This window comes from Phascolarctos cinereus, unplaced genomic scaffold (genome assembly GCF_003287225.1).
Source record: "Phascolarctos cinereus isolate Bilbo 61053 unplaced genomic scaffold, phaCin_HiC Scaffold_1;HRSCAF=81, whole genome shotgun sequence".
In the NCBI taxonomy this organism is placed as follows: Eukaryota; Metazoa; Chordata; class Mammalia; order Diprotodontia; family Phascolarctidae; genus Phascolarctos; species Phascolarctos cinereus.
The window spans coordinates 196,927,839-196,940,245 of record NW_027555514.1 but is presented as its reverse complement, the minus strand read 5'-3'; the positions used below and the strand labels follow the sequence as shown (position 1 = coordinate 196,940,245).

The 12,407-nt window shown below is 42.8% G+C and overlaps 1 protein-coding gene across 1 annotated transcript in view; it reads right to left on the bottom strand.

The window, feature by feature from the left end:
- The window catches only part of CACNA1C (calcium voltage-gated channel subunit alpha1 C), a 1,008,001-nt gene that overhangs the window by 74,618 nt on the left and 920,976 nt on the right, over nucleotides 1-12,407 (bottom strand). The window contains 2 exon segments of the mRNA XM_078156118.1: nucleotides 2,826-2,909; nucleotides 3,488-3,571. Coding sequence (XP_078012244.1) covers nucleotides 2,826-2,909; nucleotides 3,488-3,571 — 168 coding nt within the window.

Genomic DNA, 12,407 nt, shown 5'->3' with positions numbered 1-12,407 from the left:
AGGCAGCCTGGAGTAGTGGAATGGACTCGGGAGTTGAGGTCAGGAGACTTGAGTTCAAATCCCAGCCTTGACATTATTAGCTGTGTGATCATGGTCAAGTCTCCTTCAACCTCACCTATAGAATGGGGATAATAATACTTGTACTATCTAACTTGTTCTGAGAAAGACATTGGTCCATCTTAAAGTGCTATGTAAATGAGCTCCACTGTTCAATGTCTTCTCGGTAGTTGGATGCTTTGAATTCTGGGGACCTGTGTTTGTACTCTCCCAGCCATGCCACGTACACTTGGCCAATTTTTTATATCTCTTTTTCCCCCCCTATTTTCGTCTCATTCCTGTTTAAAGACTATAAGCTTTTTGAAGACAGGTGTTCCATTTGCTATTTCTATTACTGTTCAATAAGCCATTTAATAAGCAACTACTAAGGGCCAGGCACTGAAGATACAAAGATAAAAATGAAAATGGTCCCTGCCTTCAAGGGGCTTATGTCCTCTTTTTATAGTAGTAAGCCCAAGAATCTCTGTACATAGTAGGTGATTTTTTTCACACTTGTTCACTGAGTGACTGGCATTGTATACACACATTCAAATAAACACTGATACACTCAGAGGGCAAACCTTTTCCCTCCACTATCTGACATAGTCCTCAATATAGTCATCTTAATCAACTAAGCATCTCTGGTGTCCCCAGAACCATCTCGGATGCATACGAAGAGATTTAAGATGGTTCCTCCTTTGGATGAACTTACCCAAGCGCCACTTAACAGTCAGGCAGATATAGCCAGACTCAGGATTCCTTTCCTTTCACAACAGAGCAGGGATAAACCTCAGATATTTGATAGAAAGGGCCTACCCCAGGAGTTCTCTCCCTAGAGTTCATAGTCAGGCAGCCTAAGTATAGACTTGGTAAATAGGCCCAGCTCAGATACAAGCCACAGGCAATGCCACCTATGTGCCTATAAATGTATATATAAGCATAGTATCCCCTACCTTCCTTCCCCCCAACCCCATACCTCAACTCCTCATCACAACTAAGGCAAGAAGTTTTACCTGTAATATGCTAACAGGTCATCACTGAGGGTTAGTGTTATGTTTAGAATAATATCTCTAGGGCTGTTATTAAGCTAATGCAGCTAGAGATATAGAATAGAGATATAGATATCAGAGGATCTGAGGGCACCAGAGACTTTGGAAATAATTCAGGATTCCCCAGCAGACAATATCAATGGTGGTAGGCAGGGGAGTAGGTAGGGTAGAAGAGAAACTTTAAGATTATCTGAGGGTCTACAGCCAAAGGGGACACACACACACACACACACACACACACACACACACACACACACACACACACAAAAGAAGACATATGGGGTTCCCAGATATAGACAGCTCTTTTGGGTCAGAGGAACAGGGTTGACTCCTCAAAGACCTATCACAGCTGTTAAGAGAGGTGACAATTAAGGGGGGGGCAGGCAATGGGAAGGGAAGGAGAATAGGAGAAGAAAGGTAAAAGATGAGCAGGTTTTGAAGGGCATTCCTGCTCCTCCCACAGTTCACCTGCCAGAGGTGGAACAGAATTGTAGGCAGGGAAACAAGGCAGGTATTTTTTTCAACTTGGCTGGGAGTATGAGAACCAAATACAGTAGGATGGGAGATAGTAGGGATTGTACTGGGTGGGTGGGGTACTTTCAAATATCTTAGATCAAAACTCATTCTAAAACTACTGCTTGATGCTGTTATTCAACCACTCACTGGATCAGAGGAGTAAGCATACGTTATTAAGCTTCTTAATTAAAGAAAAATAATAACAAAAAAACCACACATTAAGAAAGACTTGCCTATAAAGAGATAGGCAATTTAAACATGCCAGGTAACGAAGAGACATGTGCAGAAATCGATAGGAACTGTATAGTAGGAGGGAACTCTTTAGAGGGGATGGGGCAGACGGCCGCAGAGTATGGGGTGCCAGGGTCATCTTTCATCCGAGGCTAGGGTGAATGGGGACAGAACTGTGAAAAGTGCCAAGGAACCAGCTGCCTGGTTTTATGGTTACAGCCACATGGTTTTATTAAGGCTCTAGCAATGTGCTTTTGCAATGGACCAAACAGATATTTGAGTGTGATATCTGACCACTCAAATCATCAGTTGATCCAGAGGATAAAGAATCAAGGCTCCCCAACTTGAGGAAGGGTTCCAGGAAGAGGAGCCAGACAAGCTTTCCGCTTCAAAGGCTGTTGAAGCTTAAATTAAGGGAGACTCTATTCAGGATGCTCCTTGGCTTATGGAAAGCTAAAGGAAGTGAGGATTCCAGCTTTGATTCCTTGCATGGCCCACCTCGAAAGAGTTGGTGCTCAGCAGGCTGTGGGGCGGAAAGGGCTGGGGTGCCCAGGCAGACCTGGCCTTCCTCTGAAGAAGGAGGGTCAGATTGGGTACAGATCCTTGCCCCAGCAGCTGCCCAGCAGTTGGAAAACTCCCACCTCTTTCTCATTCCACACGCCCCTGGCTACTTCCTGCCATACAGTTTTGATTCATGCCAGGCTGATTATGAAGGGGGGGGAGAGGAAAGGAAAAGATGCAACAGTTAAAAAATAAAATAAGGAAAGGGGAGAAAAATCTGAACTCATTCACAAATAAGGGGGGAAAAATAAATGAAAGAAACAACAAAAAAGAATAATTTAAATGAATAACAACAAAAACAAAACCCAAACAAACCAAATCCCCCTTAGAAAAAAAAAAAGAACATAGGAGGGGGAGGGGAGGAAAAATTACTAAAGACAAATGAGTGTTAGAGCAGGCACAGACAGTTAGGTACAGACGCCATTTACTTACGTTTACCTCGGTGATTGCTATATCAACAATGCTACCCACAACAATCAAGGCGTCAAATGTATTCCATGCATCACAGAAATAGTGCTGCATGTGGCAGAGAAGCCAGGAGAAAAAAGAGAAGAGAAAAAAAAACAACAAAAGAAATCAACAACAAAGGAAGAAAAGAAAATAAAAAAAAATAAAAAGCATGAAAGGGAGAGAAGAGAAAAAAATAAGAAAAGAAAGAGGTTACGGTGGGCATCTCCAATCACCTTTTTCTTTTTCTTTTTTTTAAACCACTCTATAAGTCTGGCAGCTGAAACCTGTGTCACGTTCGGTTCGGAGGGCAGGCGGAGAGGACTAACAAAAGGTGGGTTAGTTCAATGGTTACATACACTCAGATGGGTAGGCCCACCCGCTCCCTTCCAACTCATTTCTGTGCACTTGGGACCCATCACAGCAGGGCAGAGCTGGGACATGTGGGAGGAAAAAAAGGAGGAGAAATTCCTGCTTTTTTCCCCCAGAAGTACGGCGGCTTCAACAAAAGCAATGACTAGAGGGTGGGAGTGGGGGAATACAGAAAATGAAAAGAGAGAGAGAGAGAGAAAGGGAAACAGAGGAAGAAAAGGAGGAGGAGGTAGGAGAAGAAGGTGGTATCCTGGGAAGGGTAGAGTAATACTCACATTAGTTTCACTGAGAATGACGTCAATAATGCTGCCAATTACGATCAGGAAGTCAAAAACATTCCAAGGATCACTAAAGTAACCCTACATAAGGGAGGGGCAGGCAGGATGGGGATTAAAAAGGAATGTTAGACAGACAAAAACAGTGTAACATCACCATTAGCATCACCTTCTGCTGCTGGAGTTTCATATCTCAAAATTGTGTGGCCAGGAGCACAAGGGAAGGGAAAGAGGGTGGTGGTGGGGTGTCTGGTCTAAGCCCTCTCTCTCCCTTTTCCTGGTCATCCCTACCTAATCCCAGCATCCCTCCTAATCCACCCTCTCTAAGGGCAGGCAGGAGAAAGGCTACTGACTTCCTTTTCAGGGGAATTAGGGGAAAGAGGGGAGGAATAAGAAGGGGAGTGGAAAGTTTAAATTGAGATTGTCCAGGGTCTCTATTCTCCACTCAGTTCAGCATCTCCCTGGCCTTCACCCTACCAACCCTTACTCCAGTTCTTACTGGTTAGCAGGGCCCATCTCAGAGACTGCAGTGAAAGGGAACTGGCAATCATGATCAATGGGGCTGTGGTCCCATGGATGATGCTAGAGGTTAAGAGAAGCACTAAAAACCAAGATAACTGCACCTCAATGGGATAATCTAGTCTACTTAGCTCCGAGGTAGCTCACGCAGAGGGCAGGTTGAAGAAATAAATGATGGCTTAGATGAAGAAAACATTCACAATGAGCTAGACCCTATTCACATCAAATACAAATCCCAGCCTTCACAGGCTTTGCTATTGAAAGGAAACAGTTCCAGTTAGTCTCATGTGTAGGTAGCATGTGGGTATTTCAGGGCTAATAAATACCCCTCCTCCTGGTCCCCACCCAGCATCTGTTGATGCCTGGAATTCCACAGTCAGATATTGATTCCTGGGGAGAGTTAACATATTAAACACTCTCTGTGTGAATGAGTTTATCATATTCTTCCCAGAGACTAGGTTTCCTTAGGGATAAAAATGAGGGGAAGAGCAGGTCATTGGACTTCTAGAGATGGTAAAGGGAAAGAGGAGGTATAATTAAGAAGGAAAAGAGCACAGAAAAGGGAGGAGGGAAGTTGAGGATGCCTAAAAAAATTCACCTACCTCAGAATTTTGTCTGAGTTGGTGCTGGACAGCATATGAATTTGGATATGGGTTTTATATTTTAGATCTAGAAAAGGGGGGCATCTCTATGTCCCCAGATGATACCTGAGGATAGCCTGACAACAAAGGGAAGGTGGTCCCATTGTCTCAAGACTATCCTCAAAGCTCTAAAGTGATGGTTTCCCACCAGGTACCTGGGCCTTTCCCATTATCTACCAGTGATGAGTATCTACAATACTATGTAGTCTACCCTGTCAGACTATGATTTTCCCTTTTACACCCTCAAGATAGCATTTGGGAGGATACCCTGAGAGCCACAACCCGAAAGTTTGGTGCTTGGCATGCCAGGTAGTAGTGGCTTGTGACTAGAAGAACCATTAGTGTCACCCCACTAACGAGGGTGAGTAACATGAAAAGTGCCCACAAATCAACTTTGAATTTCATGGAATAAAAATAATGCAATTAAGAGAAAATCAGTAGGTTAAGCTTGAGAATTAATTTCTATAGTGGTACATGGATAGACTTGGAAGGGACCTCAGAGGGACACTACTTCAACCTTTGGGGATTTGGGATCCCATCATAAACATGCATAGAGCACATATCAAGTATGCTGGCAAATGGTGGCTGGGGGCGGGGGGTGGGGGAGAGAATCCTGTTTGTCATTCCCCAGTGGCCAAATGAGAACGCTCCTCAAGGATGGCCCAGAACATACCTGGCCACTGCCTATGGATTCTATGCTTTTTCTATTCCATTAGAGAGGCCTTCAGAAGGTAACACTGGAATCATTACTTGAACCTGCTGAGGGGAAGTATTGCAGTTTGTGAAGGGTAGGCCACAGAGAGACTTGTCTGCTAGAAAAGGAGAGAAAGAGAGGGGATTCCCTAGGGAGAGGGCTGGGCAGACAAGTTTGAGATTTCTGGAGGGATGATGAAAGGAATCTCCCCACAGCTATTTAGAGCCCAAACTTCTTCCTTACTCTTTAACAGGCCCCTGGTTCCCTCACCTTCTTTTATGTTACTGAAGGAGTGTGTGTATATTACATTTTTGCACCCTCTGAATTCCCCCTTCCCCCATAGGTGGAGCTTCTAGGGGGTGGGAATTCTAGGAATTAGCGATGGTGGATGTAATGCTACTCAGGGGTAGGGTCAGAGGCTCAGGCTGCACTATTCATTTTCCCTGCGCTTATCTCAGACGTGTGGCAGCAGGCGTTGAGGGAAATGCCTGGATGTCTCCCAGGACAGTTGTAACTGGGTTGAGGCTAAGGGCAGCTCCTCTATGACTTGAGCTCATTAGCCTTTTCACGGAACATCCCCATGTAATTTCTAAGTTAGCTCTTCGAGGTGTCTTATGTGGTAAAGGACATTCCCTCCCCATCCCACTCCTCAGGCTGAACACAGGGCCACCTGACCAACCTCTAAATTAGCAAGTACTAGGCACTGGAGAGATCCTTTGGGTAATATGAAACCCAGGAGTCTGATTCACAAATTCTTCATGAATAAACATCTCTTTACCACAGACTCATTAAGAGTCTACAAGATATTTTCACCATTTCCGTCACTTTTTCAGTCATTTAATAAACATGTATATCATATATATTTATGCTATATATATGTATATGTATTTTCATAAGGCAAGAACTTGGGTTCTTTTATCTCCGCCTGGCTATATCCAGCTTCTTTAACCTCCTAACTTCCCAGCTGTGCCCTGTTTCCAGAGGGAATGAAAGACATGTTGTCCTAGGCGGCTGCTATTCTTAATGTGGAAAGTCAGGTCATGGGGAAAGGGTAAGCCTCCATTCCCAGGCAGTTCTGCCAAGGGGAAGTAAAGCACAGCTTCCAAAGGGGTTTGGGAAGAGCCAGATGGTGGAGCAGAGGTTGATGGGGACAGAGGTTAGGTGAAGGTCAGATTGTATCATGACTTCCTTACTGGCTCTCTGGAGCATCTCAGAAAAAGCCAGAACCTCTGAGATAGAAAAAAAAAACCAAACCAAACCAGTCTCTTCTACACACCTAGAGCAGGAAACACAAAACAAATGCCCTCTTGATCCGCTAATTTTTGCTTTGGGAGGAAATATCGAGAGCCTCTTTAGGGGAGCTGGGAGACATAGAAAAGGAAGACTCAGTATTTATGGTACTTTTCCCCCCCTACTCTTAAGACTGGATTTTTGAAAATACTATCAAGTATCTCTGAATACAAATGCCATCACTGTAGGCAGAACAGGGTCTGACTCAACCCAGGGGGATCCCCACCACCCTACCCACACATTCAGTTTTATAATCTGTTAATTCAAATTCTGTTAGAGGGGAAGGGGAAGGGAAGAAAAGAATGGAGAAACAGGAGCTAGATCAGAACCTGCCTAGAACACTTGGTAACAAAACATTACATGGTTGAAGGGGATGGGAGAGAGGGATTGAGATATGTGAGTGGAGGGGAACCATGTTGTCAAAAGAGGATGGAACTGGAATCTCTGCATCCATCTGAGGGACCTGAAACAAAACTTGTGAGATGGGCCCTGGTCTGCCATATCACTGAAAGAGGGAAAGAGGGAGAGGGAGGAAGAGAGGTAGATAACAAGACACAGGAAAGATGTTGAAAACCAGACAAACAAGGAAAGGTTAATCAGAATAGCTGCCCTGTGCCAGGAGAGCGGATGAAACTTAAAGGGACTCTGTCAACCTCCTGTTTGTATTATCCTTGGACTTTGGAGTGGGGTTCAGGGTCATGGAGCTCAAAGAAAAGCATGCCAATTCTCCCCTCTTCCTTTTCCTCTAGTTTGGCCTGACTGTCCTTGGGGCAATGCCTCCTGCCCCATCCCCACTAGGCTGTGTTTCTTGGAATGCTAGGAGCTAGCTGGCTCCTGGGTTGGATTTTCCTGGTTTGTGCTAGGCCACTTGAGCAGAGAGCTTCCACTGACTTACTGCTCCAAGTACCTTTATCATTTTTTTCCTGTTATTGGAGGTTTTTTACCAAACAATACCATGATTCTTTGGACCCAGCCCTCTTGGAGTTCACAAACACAGCTTGAAAGTGGGGGAGTGGGAGGGAGGGTAAAGGAGAAGGGAATGTTGACAGTGTCCCTTTAAGTAGCAGTTTATCTTGATGACCTAGTCCCCATCCAAACTCCCTTCCCACACCCTTTCCATTTTCAGCCCCTATCTTCTGAGCTAGCAGACCATGATTATCTTCAGGCCAAGCCAGTTCTCTCTTATCTCCTTTCCATTTCTCACTCATTCCTAGATACCAGGGCCACACTCCCTGCCCCGATCCCCAACCCACCGCCCAGGTTGTTCATGGAAGCTACTTGGCCAACCTCCTAAATTAGCAGTCCCTGGGCAATGGAGGACCCTGTGGTATGTGAAGCCCAGGAGAGTCTAATTCACCAAATTTTCTCTGACAAATAGCCCTTTCTGCTTTCCCAATGCCATTTGGAAATGTTGGACAGGGATAGGAGAATGAGGTATTGAAGGTATTTTTTTTGGGGGGGTAGTATGAAAGCATCATAGGTACTTTCCTTAAAAATGCTTTTCATTTGGAACTAAATTATATTCATCATCTTTCCTTCCCTGGGGGGTGGGGTGGGGTGATGGTCTTAATTTAAGACTAGTCAGTCTTAAATTTTTTTTTAATTTAAAAATTTTTAGTTTATTTTATTGGGGAGGGCACAATGGCCTTTAGAGTAAAGCTTAAAAATTGTGCCATGATGGAGAATCTGGTGGAATTTGTTGATTTTGATTCCACTAGATCTCTCTTTGTTCACCTTCACAGAGCCAAGAAGGGTTGCTCAGATGGCTAGTTGTGCATACTCCCTTCTTTTTTCTTCTTTCCAGTCTCCGCCCCACCCCCCCACTCCACTTAGGAGGTTTTGGGAGACAATTTGTTTTTCTCCATCCTTTTTCATCCCCTTAATTCGCAGGATATAGAGCCAGGAGACAAGATGTCTCTTTTTTTTCATACTGGATGGGAATTGTACCTTTGAGTCCAGATCCGGGGATATAAAATTAACCTTTGATGATCCACACCATTAAAAAAAAAGCCCAAAACTTTTAACCCATTTTCCTCTGTCAGAAGACCTTAGAATTGTTTTCCCTTATTCCCTGCCCCATCCCAATCCACACATCCTGAGAGAATTCAGATTATTTTGAGTAAAACATCATTATTAAGATAAACTGGCTTAAAAAAACATTGTATAAAACACTTCCAAATCCAAATCTATAGGATTTTTAAGTTAACCATTGTTTTGAATTATCTTTTGTCAGTGAAGATAATTGAGGGTTGGTTGATTTGGGAACTGCTGATTCAAAGGCCCTCTCCTTGCCCACCCTCCTTCTTCTATATTGTCTTCTTTGCCCTCCCCCAAAGGTCAGTAATATGCAGTGACTGGAAAGGAATTTTATCAGTTCTAATGTGGAAGTAGGTGAGGATGTTGAAGCTAATATGGGGATGGTGAAAGGATGTATGGTGGGGTTTTATTATCAGTTGTGTCCAAGTCTTCATGACCCCATTTAGGTTTTTTTTTTTTGGCAGAGATACTAAAGTGGTTTCACATTTTCTTCTCCATTTTACAGATGAGGAAACTGAGGCAAACAGGGTTAAGTGACTTATTCAGGGTCACACAGCTAGTAAGTATCTGAGGCCAGATTTGAACTCAGGAAGATGAGTTTTTCTGGCTCTAGGTCCAGCATTCTATCTACTCCACCACCTAACTGTCCCATATAGTATGGTGGGGTGAAATATGGCTAAACCCTACCCATGAATCCATTGGTTATAGTTACAGTGAAGAGATGACTGTAGAATCCTTAGCAGCTACTATCACTGTTATCAGATTACCGGTATTCTTTTGGCTAGAGATTAGAGAATGAGAAGACTTTCTGTATATAGCGGTTTAGAACTAACTGGGTTGACTGTTGTGAGTTTACTATATCCTAGACCTAGACCATTTTATTAGGAATCTACTGTAGCATGTCTGGAGATAATTAGGGCTTCTAGAAGCCTATGCCAAAAGAATATAAACTCTTAAAAGGTCTTACCTCCTTCAAAAGACTTGGATAACAAGACCCATATCTGTTATTTGAGAACTAGACTAAGTATGAGGATCCTTCTTACTACCCTGTTGATGCCAGGATGGTATTTTTTTCCTGCCATACTCCTCATACCATACGAAGACTGTCTACTAAACTGTGGAGTGGCTATGACCTATTTCAGTGGAGGAGGTGTCCATGCTGACACCAATCCTTTGAGTACTGAAGTATCACCTTTGTTCTTGAAGCCTTAGCCCCTTCTCATTCCTGTGGTATACCCACAGTAGTGGTATCCATTAGAATTTTCCCAATAGCCTTATAGTGGTATTTTAAATAGGAATGAAGCCACCATGGATGCACTTGCATACATGTTCATGTCCTCTCTGAGATTATGTTGTTAATTCTTAGGCAATTTTCAAGTTATGACTTATTCCATTGTAGGAAATCATTACCTGATTATTCACTTATTCCTTTTTACACAACTACATAGGAAAGCACCAGCAGAGAAGAGGTAAAAGTTCAATGAGATGGGGATGATGACTATAAAACTTTGCTGGGTCATTGATGTCTTTGGTGTTTACAATGCTGGCATAAATTCCTCCACCAATTCAGATCCATCTAACCCTAAAAACTGCTCTTTTCAAGTGATACTAAACAAGAAACCAATAGATAAAGGCACACTGGGGAGTTGTGATTATCCATTAGTTGGGTATAGGTAGACCTGAATTGAAGTCAGATGATTCCTGTTGGAAGCCAAGTCCCTGCAGAACTGCTAAAATGAGAGAGCTGAAGCAAAGAAAAGAAGCAGCACAATTTGAAGTGACTGTATGAAAGTAAAAGAGAACTGACAGCTAAAAAGTGAAAATAATTGGATAAATACTAGTTAAGGGAGAGAGATGAAAGGGAGAAGAGAAAAGGAGAGGAGAGAAGTGGAGAGAGGAAACAGGAGAGAGAGAGAAAAAAGAGATGAGAGGAGAAAGAGGAGAGAGAGGCAAATACATTGAAAAGGAAGAGGAGGAGAAGGAGGAAGAAGAAGAGAAGAAAGAAAAGGAAGAAGGGAAAGAGGAAGAAGAAAAAGAAGAGGAAAAAGAAGAAGAAGAAGGAGGAGGAAATGGTAATATTGGAAGAGAAACAACAGAAGTTAAAGATGGAGAGGAATACTGAATAGGCATATATTGAAAGAGGATGTCTGGATAGGGAACAAATAATTGAGAGAATAAAAGAAATGGGAAGGGGTTAGTCAATAAGAAACTGGGAAAGTAATAGAAACGAAAATTCACCAGACAGTCAGGTCTCAGTGTCTCTGAAGTAAACCTGCAGGCATAGACAAAGTAAAGAAGCATTAGTCATGAAGCAGAAAAAGAGGAATAAGATAGAGGTAGGGTAGGAAGGAGGAGGGAAGTCACAAAAGCAGACATTTATGAACTTCTAGGATATGCTAGCTCCCTGAAGAATCTTTGTTGCTTGAACCTAATTCAGCGCCTTGCATGTGACAGATACTTAATAAATAGTTGTCAAATTATAGAACTTCCAAGTTGGAAGGGTCTTTGGAGGGTCATCTCCTCTAAACTGTATCTGAACAGAAATCCTTTCTACAATATCCTTAACAAAGGGATATTCAACCTCCTCTTAAAAATATCTAGTGATGAAGAACCTACTATCTCCATCAAGAAGAATGCTCATTTCACGTTTGGACAGTTCCTTCCTTTACATCAAGCCAATGTCTCTTCTCTGCAATTTCCACGTATTCCTCCTAGCTCCATCCCTAGTTCTAGGGACAAGCAGGACAAGTCTAAACCCTTTTCCATGTGAGAAACCATAAAGGCATTTAAAATGCCTAAAGATAACTACTATGGCCCAAGCCTCTTTTACTGCTTCCACCCACAAGTTTTCTCTTCTCTGAATAGAAATGAACAAGGCATTTTGGAAGGAATGCAGTTGAACGGGGTGAGGGATGAAGGAGTTTGAAGACGCTTTTTCAGAAGCAGGATCTCTCACCAGTTTCCTTCCTTTTCTTATCAAGGCCCTGGACAATTAAATTGAGTGAGCCTAGGAAGGGAAGAGGTGCCAAATGAGAAGTGGCAGCAGTGGCAATGTCTCATTGTATGTCTGGGAAGGGTTGATCCCATGGAATATCAACATTACAATGGTAAATGACATCAAGCAGAGATAATATAAATTCTATTACATTAGAAGATGCCACTTAGACATTAGAGTAATCATGGAAATTAGTGGCATCTAATAGAGGAAGAATAATTGGAGCACACAGATGTCCCAGGATTCCTGAGAGCCTGAAGGAAATTGTGGAGACTTCTACATTTATGTTCTTACCTTGTGATATATCTGTTCATTAGAGATCAGTGAAATACTGTGTGGTGGAAAGAAGAAGGGTCAGGGCTAGGAGGAAGGGGCCAGTTGGTGTGCTACGTGGTGCTGTCTTTCCTTTTTTCTGAGAGTATCTTTTCCCACTGATAGAAGGATACTCTTGAGTTTCTTAAAGGGTATAGGGGAGAAATCTGCCTTTTGCTTGAACAGAAGGTTGAAGTAATAGGAACTGATTGCATTTTTGCCTTCAATTTAGCTCTGAGCTTCCACTTCCTTTCTTTTTTTCTTTTTGCTTATCAGGAAACACCAAAGGCAAACCTATTTAAAAAGAGGCTGAAACCTGTCGAACAAGAGCATGAGAGAGAATTGCGGCAGACAGAAATACCCCCATCTATCAATGGATAGTGTCTTAAGATGAAACAGAAAAGTATGCAAGTGGGTCAAATCTTTTAAAAG